The following is an 11706-nucleotide window of genomic DNA, read 5'->3' on the forward strand; positions in this document are numbered from 1 at the left end:
AGGCCTCGTGGAACTCGGCAGAGACGGGAACAGATGGAGAGTCATCACTGTCCACCAGTTGATGTCCAGTGCAGTGGCTAGCCAAGTGAGTAGACTCCTCATAGCCTCTCGAGACGCTGGAGGGCGATAAAGCCCCGCTGGCGGCTTCTGATGGCTTGTCAGCTTGGTAGCCCCGCTCACGGTGGTGACCAGTGCCAGCATCGCCCCCCAGGAACAGCCTATCACTGGCCAACAGGGAACAGCTGTCGTCCCCATCGACGCGATCAACCTCCTGACGCAAGGCATGCGCCCTCCGTTCAAGGTGGTCCCAGCGGTCCGACTCATGCCCCCGTCCAGGATTGGCAGCAGATGGGCTCTGCCTGCGGTGGCTCCGGCCATGCTTCCTGTGAGGGGTACTGGGCCCAGTAGAGGGACTAACAGCTCGCTGCCGCACCACTCCTGAGGGAGGGAGCTCGTCCCCAGCCTGAGCCCAAGCCTGGCCGACCCACTCGCGCATGACCTCCAATCGCGCCAGGTACAGGCGTTCTGAGAACACCAAATAGGCATCCAGTACGGCGCTCCACTGCCCTCTCTGCGTGGCTCAAACCCAGGCAGTGCATACATGAGGTATGTGGATCCCCAGGGGGATGCCACCACCACACCTGTCAAAAAGGGAATCCATAAGATCAGCCAAGCCAAGGCTACGGAGCAGGGGTCCGACGCCCTGGGAGAGCTATGTCGTGACCCTTAGAGGAATAGGAACCCAGTGAGGGATAAATTACCCAGCACCTCTGCAAACACAGGGGAAGACACTTGTAGGAAAAACAGGCAGATACAAAAACAGCAACCAGGTAATGGATTTGATTTATTTGTGTTTTTGTTTTACGCCAACTGCAATATTACCTAGCCGGTTTAATATCCAAGCAGTAAAAACAGCACAATATGGAGTAACTCCATTAAGGAACTCCAAAGTTAATGTCACAACGTAGTGAAAAGCCCACCACGATACTCTTACTCTGCAGGGGAAAGCCCTGCTGGATAATTATCAGAGAACCTACGGCGTGGGAAGCAGCATGTTAAAGTCATTCGCAACGCACACATAGAACAAGCCAGTCGGCAAGTTGTGTAAGGTACAGTTTGTGGCAGCAAGAGACACCATACTAATGGATGCACACGGAGTCGCAGTGTAACGCTAATGAAACACAAGTAAGAACAAACTACGGGAGAAAGATACAGATCAACCGCTCGCAGCGAGTGGAGCACTCAAGAGGAGGGGCTGACCGTGTGGCCAGCTGCTCCAGGCTGCAAACAGCCAGTGAGTATACTTCCACGCAAGATATTACACTTACCAGTAACTTACCAAGTGAACTTCAGAAAGTTTGTATCTCAAACCATACGGACGTCCGCCGAGAAAATGAAAGAGAACGTGTGTCACGGCCATGGGGTCTACATATAGGGGCGGACCCCAGCCGTGACACAGGTGAACACAGGAGTGAATCTGTAAATCTTCACCTCGGATGTATCCCTCCGCCGCGGAGTGATACCAATATATTGGATTGATCCAATATAGTGAAACATAACAAGTAACTATTTAAAAGAAACAACATTCAAAAAAACTGTTCACAAGTGGTTACATTCTTGATGTTCTTTAATTTATAGGTATGGCGCTTTCATGGTGAACGCCTACCCTCTGGACATGTCTCAGTACTTCCGCCTCTTCAGTGCCACTCGCACCCCTAAGCAAGTGAAAGATGAGCTCTTCACAGACTCGAAAGGACGTCACCTTCTGGTGATGAGTCAAGGCAACATGTATGTGTTTGACATGATGGACTGCGATTGGAACCTGGTGAAGCCAGCGGAGATCCAGGCCCACCTGAAGTACATCCAGTCAGACCCGACCCCGGCTGCAGCCCACCCACTGGGGCTGCTGACCAGTGAGAACAAGGACACATGGGCAGGACTGAGGGAGAAGCTCCTGGCCGCTGGGAATGGAGAGGTTCATATTTTGTTATCCTTCAAGTTCAATGTTTGTGTTTTGTAACTTTTTGTCTTGTCTTTTATCATTAGATAATATTTGTTTTACTATTGAGGATCAAGTTATATCCTCTGGGATCAGATGCACATCTTGTTAATGTATGTGTTATTTTTTAAATAAAAAAATGTCAATTCAATTCAGGTGCTGGGTCTTGTAGACAGCGCCCTCTTCTGTCTGTGTCTAGATGACGAGCGCATGAAGGACCACATCCACGTCACCCACAACATGCTGCACGGGGACGGCACCAACCGCTGTTATGACAAGTCATTCAGCATCATCATGACCAAATGCGGAAACGCCGCCATCAACTTTGAGCACTCGTGGGGCGAGGGCATGGCTGTGCCGCGCTTCCAGAACGAGGTGTTCAAGGACTCTACGGAGAACTCTCTGGTGAATACTGGCTCCCAGCCTGCAGCCGTGGACTCAGCCTCCGCCGTGAGGAGACTCTAGTTCAACCTGGACGCAGAGCTGGAGAATGGGGCCAAAGAGAACTTCCATGCTGCTGTTTCTAAACTCACCATTGACGCCATGCAGTTCATGAAGGTGCAGTAGATGGATCGGTTGTTTGTTGTAGCACTTAACCTGACCATTGTTAAAACTTAATGCAACTGTTTTGCACTTTGATGTGTATTGTTGCTGTCCCCTGTCCTTTGTATGTTTTTAATTTATTGCTGCTGCTGACAAATCAATTCCCCCTTGGGGATTAATAAAACAATTATACATATCTATCAATTGAAGGGCGGGAAGGAACAGCTGAAGAAGAAGAAGCTGAGTCAGGACGCCATTGCTCAGCTGGCGTTCCAGATGGGCTTCCTTAGGCAGTATGGACAGACAGTGGCCACCTATGAGTCCTGTAGCACTGCAGCGTTTAGACACGGTTGTACAGAGACCATCCGGCCTGCTACAATACACACACAGCGCTGTGCTCAGGCCTTTGTGCAACTACCAGGAAAACACAGCATTGACCAACTGATAGGCATGCTCAGCGAATGCTCCAAATATCACTGGCAGCTCACCAAAGAGGCAGCCATGGGTGAGTGCACTACATTTTTCTTCAGATTTTTGATTGACTATGGGGTAAATTCATTACACCATTAATATACTGTTGGCTATTTATTCACACAAAAAAAAAACAGAGGTAACAAAAAAAGAAAAACATGTGAAGTGGAGATGTCATTCGAAAACATAATGTTAACTTTCCCTGCTATGCGGGTGACACACAGGTGTACATTTCAATGAAACATGGTGAAGCCCCAAAATTGCCCTCGCTAGAAGCCTGTGTTTCAGACATAAGGAAGTGGATGGCTGAAAACGTTCTACTTCTAAACTCGGACAAAACAGAGATGCTTGTTCTAGGTCCCAAGAAACAAAGAGATATTCTGTTAAATCTGACAATTAATCTTGATGGTTGTAAAGTCGTCTCAAATAAAACTGTGAAGGACCTCGGCGTTACTCTGGACCCTGATCTCTCTTTTGACGAACATATAAAGACTGCTTCAAGGACAGCTTTTTTCCATCTACGTAACATTGCAAAAATCAGAAATTTTCTGTCCAAAAATTATGCAGAAAAATTAATCCATGCTTTTGTTACTTCTAGGTTAGACTACTGCAATGCTCTACTTTCCGGCTACCCGGATAAAGCACTAAATAAACTTCAGTTAGTGCTAAATACGGCTGCTAGAATCCTGACTAGAACCAAGAAATTTGATCATATTACTCCAGTGCTGGCTTCCCTACACTGGCTTCCTGTTAAGGCAAGGGCTGATTTCAAAATTTTACTGTTACCCTATAAAGCGTTACATGGGCTTGCTCCTACCTATCTTTCCGAGTTGGTCCTGCCGTACATACCTACACGTACGCTACGGTCACAAGACGCAGGCCTCCTAATTGTCCCTAGAATTTCTAAGCAAACAGCTGGAGGCAGGGCTTTCTCCTATAGATCTCCATTTTTATGGAATAGTCTGCAGACTCGGTCTCAACCTTTAAGTCTTTACTGAAGACTCATCTCTTCAGTAGGTCATATGATTGAGTGTAGTCTGGCCCAGGAGTGTGAAGGTGAACGGAAAGGCTCTGGAGCAACGAACCGCCCTTGCTGTCTCTGCCTGGCCAGTTCCCCTCTCTCCACTGGGATTCTCTGCCTCTAACCCTATTACAGGTGCTGAGTCACTGGCTTACTGGTGCTCTTTCATGCCGTCCCTAGGAGGGGTGCGTCACTTGAGTGGGTTGAGTTACTGACGTGATCTTCCTGTCTGGGTTGGCGCTCCCCCCTTGGTTTGTGCTGTGGTGGAGATCTTTGTGGGCTATACTCGGCCTTGCCTCAGGATGGTAAGTTGGTGGTTGAAGATATCCCTCTAGTGGTGTGGGGGCTGTGCTTTGGCAAAGTGGGTGGGGTTATATCCTTCCTGTTTGGCCCTGTCCGGGGGTATCATCGGATGGGGCCACAGTGTCTCCTGACCCCTCCTGTCTCAGCCTCCAGTATTTATGCTGCAGTAGTTTATGTGTCGGGGGGCTAGGGTCAGTTGGTTATATCTGGAGTACTTCTCCTGTCTTATCCAGTGTCCTGTGTGAATTTAAGTATGCTCTCTCTAATTCTCTCCTTCTCTCTTTCTTTCTCTCTCTCTCGGAGGACCTGAGCCCTAGGACCATGCGTCAGGACTACCGGGCATGATGACTCCTTGCTGTCCCCAGTCCACCTGGCCTTGCTGCTGTTCCAGTTTCAACTGTTCTGCCTGCGGCTATGGAACCCTGACCTGTCCACCGGACGTGCTGCCTGTCCCAGACCTGCTGTTTTCAACTCTCTAGAGACCGCAGGAGCGGTAGAGATACTCTTAATGATCGGCTATGAAAAGCCAACTGACATTTACTCCTGATTATTATTTGACCATGCTGGTCATTTATGAACATTTGAACATCTTGGCCATGTTCTGTTATAATCTCCACCCGGCACAGCCAGAAGAGGACTGGCCACCCCTCATAGCCTGGTTCCTCTCTAGGTTTCTTCCTAGGTTTTGGCCTTTCTAGGGAGTTTTTCCTAGCCACCGTGCTTCTACACCTGCATTGCTTGCTGTTTGTGGTTTTAGGCTAGGTTTCTGTACAGCACTTCGAGATATTAGCTGATGTACGAAGGGCTATATAAAATAAACTTGATTTGAGATGAAACAGAATTGGTCAAGGTAAGAAAATAAACCAGAGGGCTTCATGTAAATTAGCTTATGGTCTCAAATGTTACCAATTTGACTCTAATTTGACCAATGTCATTTCCACATATTGTCCCTGTTTCTCTGCATTTTCGCCACCAGCCCAAGGCTTCGACCGGCATCTGTTTGCCATGAAGTACTTAGCCAACTCCAAGGGCCAGGCCCTACACAGCTTGTACCAGGACCCAGCCTACATAGGCCCGTGGTGCCTAACAGCTTTGGGGTGGGCTATGGCGTCCATGATGAGTGGATCTGCTGTAATGTGTCTAGTTACCCAGAGCGTAATGTTCACGAGTTCCTTCAGTGTGTTCATAAGTCTCTAGAGGACATTTTCTCTGTTATTGAAGGAAAGCCTCTCAGCTAAAGAAAAGTCCATTTGACTTTTACCTCCACTACAAATGCAAATTCTAACTTCCACTTCAGTAGAATTTTAACCCAGTCACCCATTCACATCAAGTGAAAATTAGACTGTAGTGGAAGTTGGGATTCGCCACGGGATGATTGACTGCAGTTGTATAGGTCATTGGGGTGAATGTCAGGTTTTAAAGGTACTTTCCCTCAAGCGTAGAGTGTGGGTTGGAAGTGATGGTATGAATTAATAAGAGGGGATACCGAACACAAGCTCTGCATAGGTCAGTAGAGGGCATATTCCTATACTGTCAGGTAGATAACTATGAATGTTCTGTCCATTATCAAATTCATAATAGATGCCCAAGAAAATACCCATCAAATACATTCTGAAAGAAGAACAATGAAATCTCCAAGTGTGTTCGAACCAATGTGTCTTCCCTTTCTAACTGGCATTGCAATGTATCTATCAAGAGCCTTATACATACTAACTTTTATATTGGAGGCCAATACGTTTAAATGAATGACCTCATGTAAAGACCTTTAGTTTGATATGGAAAATAAATCTAGTAATATATCGATAATGTATGATATTCAGAGTAGCACTTTGTTCTTGAAACCCTTTTTGCTGTGTAGCAAGCTTTGTCACATGATTTGTATGACAATTTCTAATCTCTACTTTGATTTGTGATGTGAAAAACATTTTAAAGCAATACCTTAGACCTTTGCTATTAAGAGGCAGATGTATTTCCTTCTATGCCTTATGGAATGTTCACTGGTAATGTATTACATACAACTTTACTGGGGTAGTGTAAACCTTTTTTTTTTTTTTTACAAAATAACAGATGTATATGCATATATTTCTCATTGTAAATTTTGATTAGACTAATTAAAGCTGAAATTCTTAATTTCTACATACATTTATGGACTTGTGAATGAATATACCCATTGATTCTTGAATATAACTTATAAATGCTTCATGAGCTTAGTTCAACGGTCATACGTACCCCACCATAATCTAAAATACAAGCTTGTTTTACTGCAATGTTTGTTAAACATGTAAATTGAAACATAACGTATAGCCTAAAAACATGGTCATTTTGATACCATGGATGGTCATCCTTGCATCCATAGCTCTGTCTATTAATTTCTCCTGGCTCATCTCTCAGCTTTGTACCAAAACAGAAGCGGGGTGCCCGCATTGTTTTCTACGTAATAAGCAACTTCTCATTTTTAAAACGGCCTGTGGCATCGATGAGTCAAACATTTATTCCAGTGTCAAAATGTACTAAAACGTGTAAATAGAATAATTTGTCAGAAAATCAGTCTCGTCCAAAACGGAAATCTGCAAGACAATTAGGAAAATATGGTTTGTCATGAAATGAAGGGTACTGTAACAGTTTTCCTTTGGTTGGGTTTATTTCAACCCTGCCCACAGCTGGCAGCACCCAAGTAATCATCAATTCCGTGCGCAGCTGCACGTGACCAGATCGTAATACCCATGGTCAATTAGATTTGACATTCGATATCCCTATGGAGCTAAATAGAGATCAGTAAATAACTATTTTTTTTATGTCAATAGCTCCAAATGTCAATGACTTAACCTCAAACCAACTATAAATGGTAGAAAGTCATATACAAATAAACGCATTTAATGAGACAAAGGTGTAGAACATGAAGTCTCATTTACATTGCATTATTTATTGACGGTCCTTAACTAGCTCCACAGATAGGCTATTCAAAGTCTAATTGGCGAAAGAAGATGGCTAGCAAATCAAGGCCAGGATTTCCCAAACTCACCCCCCACCCGTGTAGTGCTATGGCAAAAACCAGAACGTACACCCAGGACCGAGTTTGGGAAACCCTGGTCTAGGCTACTACCAGACAAGACCTGGTCAGACAGTTACAATTATCTAGAAGGGTGACTGACTGTGTACTGTTTCGGCAGTGAAAATACAAACGCGTCCCATATTTGAACACACACACATTCAAGAAACACCCAGACCAAAGAACGCAAAATCTCATTCTCAGTCCCATTTCCTAATGAGAATTGAAACAGAGGCTAAATCAGGAAGTTCAGCCCACCTTTAACAACTTCCTGTTTCATACTGAAATAAACTGACCTCTGTATGGCAAGAGCAACAAAGTGTAGTGTGCAATTCTCCAACCTGTTTTTCATACTACCAAGATCGACCAAACCACAGCTATGGCTTCCAGTAAGTAACTTAAAAAATGTATAGATAACCAAGGCTATTAAAACATGGCATTTTTCCAATCGTTTATTTAAAATTAAAAAAATAACAAATCGATCAAAAGCAAATGTACAAATGTTGTAATCGGCGCAAACATAAAACATTTTCCAACAGAAAAAAAACCATCCACTCCTCTTAGATGGGCTTGATCTTGAAGTGTAGCCCGATGAGACTGAAGACAAGACATTTCAGATCCTGGACCAGGTAGTAGAACACGCGGAGGCCTTCTGGGTCCCTGGAAAACACATTACTTTTTTTTAAGAAGCTGGCCCCCAATTCCACATCAACACCCGCTATGCAGAACTGAGAGCATTACATAGGTGTAAGCTAGGTATAATTTACACTATTCTGCTTACATCTATGAAATCCTCAGTTCTCAACCAGTGACTACGGTCCCGTGTGGCTCAGTTGGTAGAGCATGGCGCTTGCAACGCCAGGGTTGTGGGTTCAATTCCCACGGGGGGACCAGGATGAATATGTATGAACTTTCCAATTTGTAAGTCGCTCTGGATAAGAGCGTCTGCTAAATGACTTAAATGTAAATGTACTAAATAGAGGCTAGGGGTCAATTTGGAAATTGGAGGAATATATCCTTCCAAGAGTTCCCAGATCATTTGAGGTAGTATTATTACTTACTTTGACTGGTTGACATCAATCAAGGAACCAATCTTGGAAGTTGTGAAGGAAATGTGCTCATCCCCAATGACGATCTCCAGCTCCTAAGGGTTCGGAAAAGTTAACTCTCCCCAGACACGATTAGTAATTCAAGCCACGAATAAAATAACTTATACTAAATAATTGTAACTTTCTGGGGTTATGCCCAGGTCCCATCTTGTGCTTAAAGGGTCAGAATTGAACACCGGTTAAATGTATTTTGTTGGACAGATTTGTTTAAGTTTGATGAGGACGGGACCGAGGTCACAACCCCAGGAGGGCTAAAATCACTAAGTAAACAGGCTTGGCTAGACATTGCCAAGAGCACAATAAGTAGGAGACACTCTGCTTTCCTCAACATACTCCATGCTTGTACAAGCATCAGTATTTATTTAGGTATGTGTGAGTGAATGGACAGACCTGTCTGCCCACTCTGTCTGGGGGTGGCCACAGTGCATCATCTTCCTTGGTGATCTCACTGTCATCTATGATCCTCTTCAGTTCCTCCATCACACTTTTGTGTACGTACGCCTGTAGTGGAGAACAATCACAAGGTTTCGATAGCATATTCAATAGTTTTAAGCAGCATCCCACATAGAAATTGGATTGATGGGCCTTACACTGATCAATGTCACCTAGAAATCCTTTAAACACTAAAGAAAAAAAGCTACATGTATAGTGTTGGTCCCATGTTTCATTATTTGAAATAAAAGATTCAAGAAACTTTCCAAAGGCACAAAAAGCTTATTTCTCAAATGCTGTGCACAAATTTGTTTGCATCTCTTAGTGAGCATTTCTCATTTGCCAAGATAATCCATCCACCTGACAGGTGTGGCATATCAAAAAGCATGATCATTACACAGATGCACCTTGTGCGGGGAATAATAAAATACCACTAAAATGTGCAGTTGTCACAACACAATGCCACAGATGTCTCAAGTTGAGGGAGCATGCAAATGGACGGCAGGAATGTCCACCAGAGCTGTTGCAGAGAATTTAATGTGCATTTCTCAACCATAAACCACCTCCTTTGTCATTTTAGAAAAATGTCTGTAGGTCCAACCAGCCTGACAACCGCGGACCACGTGTAACCACACAAGCCCAGGACCTCGAAATCCAACTTCTACACCTGCAGGATTGTCTGAGACCAGCCACGGACAGCTGATGAAACTGGGTTTGCACAACCGAAGAATTTCTGCACAAACTGTCTAAAACCGTCTCAGAGAAGCTCATGTGCGTACTTGTCGTCTTCACCAGGGCCTTGAGCTGACTGCAGTTCGGTGTCATAACCAACTTCAGTGGGCAAATGCTCACCTTCGATGGCAACTGTCATGCTGGAGAAGTGTTGCGCTTCACGGATGAATCCCGGTTTCAACTGTACCGGGCAGATGGCAGACAGCATATATGGCGTTGTGTGGGCAAGCGTTTTGCTGATGTCAACTTTATGAACAGAGTGCCCTATGGTGGCGATGGGGTTATGGTATGGGCAGGCATAAACTACAGACAATGAACACAATTGCATTTTATCAATGGCAATTTCAATGCACAGAGATACCGTGATGAGATCTTGAGGCCCATTGTCGTGCCATTCATCTGACACAATCACCTCATGTTTAAACATGATAACGAACGGCCCCATGTCGCAAGGATCTGTACACAATTCCTGGAAGATGAACATGTCCCAGTTCTTCCATGGCCTGCATACTCACCAGACATGTCACATATTGAGCAAGTTTGGGATGCTCTGGATCAACATGTACGACAGCATGTTCCAGTAACCACCAATATCCAGCAACTTCGCACAGCGATTGAAGAGTGGGACAACATTCCACAGGCCACAATCAACAGCCTGATCAACTCTATGCGAAGGAGATGTATCGCGCTGCAAATTGCGGTTACATCAGCTACTGACATAGTTCTGAACCATACCTCTACCTTTCTTTTTAAGGTTTCTGTGAACGATACAAATCTGTATTCCCAGCAATGTGAATTAACTCTGAACTCTAACTCAGTAAAATATTTCAAATTGTTTCATGTTGCGTTTAATTCTTTGTTCAGTGTAAGTTTTATAAGTTACCTCTTTCCTGATCATGACATCATTCTTGTAGTTGCTGTTGTTCGCGTATCTCAGCTTACCTGAAAAGATAGTTACATTTATTGCCTTATCGTCACGTTTGTTGTGAATGGTGATACACTGGTATTGTTGAGGAGTAGTTATTTGTTTATAACTAGTTAATGTTAGTTCACAGACGTTTTTAAACCGACTGTAAACTAATCAAGCATTTTGGATACATTAGTTTGCTAACTAGCTACATAGCTAGCTGGATACAATAAATGAGTGAGGTTATGGTTAACTATGCAATTGAAGTATTTCTGAGATCATGTTATAACTTAACACACGACTACAAAAACTAGCTAATTGTGCTAAAAGAAATTAGGAAACGCAGGAAATGCCGCTAGCAAGCAGTCGTTTGCATGCTTAGCTAACGTTAGCTGGCTAATGTTGCTAATTAGTCAAATTGCCGCTTAACTTACCGTCTGGTCTAAACTCAAATTCCAAGAACTCGTGTCCAAACTTCCCCTTGTGCCCGACATAATATCTCAAATAAAAGTCACTCGTTGACATTATAAACAGCAAATTCAGAGTTTGCGCGGTCCTTGAGAATCAACGAAAGCACACTGCTTTCTTAGTGGTATTTAAGAAAATCTGAACACGCATGCGTGCTGTGGCGCTTCTCTGTGATCTCATACGAGTTGTCGCATTGCAATGATGTCATCTTCTTCCATGAGGTATAACAGAGGTTGGAATCCAATAAATGTTGCATTACGGCCACCTACTAGACTGGAGTATAACTCCCTTATACTTTGTTTGAAAAAAAAATGAACAAAAAAACGAATGAATACAACAAATACCCTACCATCTAAGGCCTACAGCCTGAAAGGATGGGACCACCACTTAACACACCCTGTAACTCTTCTGATGTCATGTCTTGCACACCCAAATACCTCTCTGCAGCTGCTACCACAACCTCTATTGTCTGTGACTTACGGTACAACCCTGCAGTACAGTTGATAAATCAAATCAAAGTTTATTTGTCACATGCACTGAATACAACAGATGTAGACCTTACAGTGAAATGCTTACTTACTAACCAATAGTGAGACAAAAGGTGTGTGTGTGTGTGTGTGTGTGTGTGTGTAGGTAAGTAAAGAAATAAAACAACAGTAAAAAGACATTTGA

At 43.9% G+C, this 11706-nt stretch overlaps 1 protein-coding gene and 1 pseudogene across 1 annotated transcript; one reads left to right on the forward strand and one right to left on the reverse strand.

Moving 5' to 3' along the window:
* The first annotated feature begins 601 nt into the window (after positions 1-601).
* LOC129856077 (carnitine O-palmitoyltransferase 2, mitochondrial-like) lies at positions 602-6453 on the forward strand (annotated as a pseudogene).
* A 1370-nt stretch (positions 6454-7823) lies between these two features.
* LOC129855497 (protein mago nashi homolog) lies at positions 7824-11206 on the reverse strand. Its single transcript, XM_055923217.1, has 5 exons — positions 11001-11206; positions 10543-10601; positions 8886-8996; positions 8448-8530; positions 7824-8046 (listed from the first exon to the last, which is right to left on the reverse strand). Exons 1-5 carry the CDS (start codon positions 11089-11091, stop codon positions 7947-7949), a joined length of 444 nt encoding a protein of 147 aa, XP_055779192.1. The 5' UTR covers positions 11092-11206; the 3' UTR covers positions 7824-7946.
* Between the last annotated feature and the right edge of the window lie 500 nt (positions 11207-11706).

Source organism: Salvelinus fontinalis, chromosome 5, assembly GCF_029448725.1.
Source record: "Salvelinus fontinalis isolate EN_2023a chromosome 5, ASM2944872v1, whole genome shotgun sequence".
In the NCBI taxonomy this organism is placed as follows: domain Eukaryota; kingdom Metazoa; phylum Chordata; class Actinopteri; order Salmoniformes; family Salmonidae; genus Salvelinus; species Salvelinus fontinalis.

Coding starts and splice junctions, on each gene's coding strand:
- LOC129855497 (XM_055923217.1), bottom strand. CDS start 11,091: ATGTCAACGAGTGACTTTTATTTGAGATATTATGTCGGGCACAAGGGG. Junction 10,602..11,000: donor ATTTGAGTTTAGACCAGACG/GTAAGTTAAGCG, acceptor CTATCTTTTCAG/GTAAGCTGAGATACGCGAAC. Junction 8,531..8,885: donor CAGACAGAGTGGGCAGACAG/GTCTGTCCATTC, acceptor CCGAACCCTTAG/GAGCTGGAGATCGTCATTGG.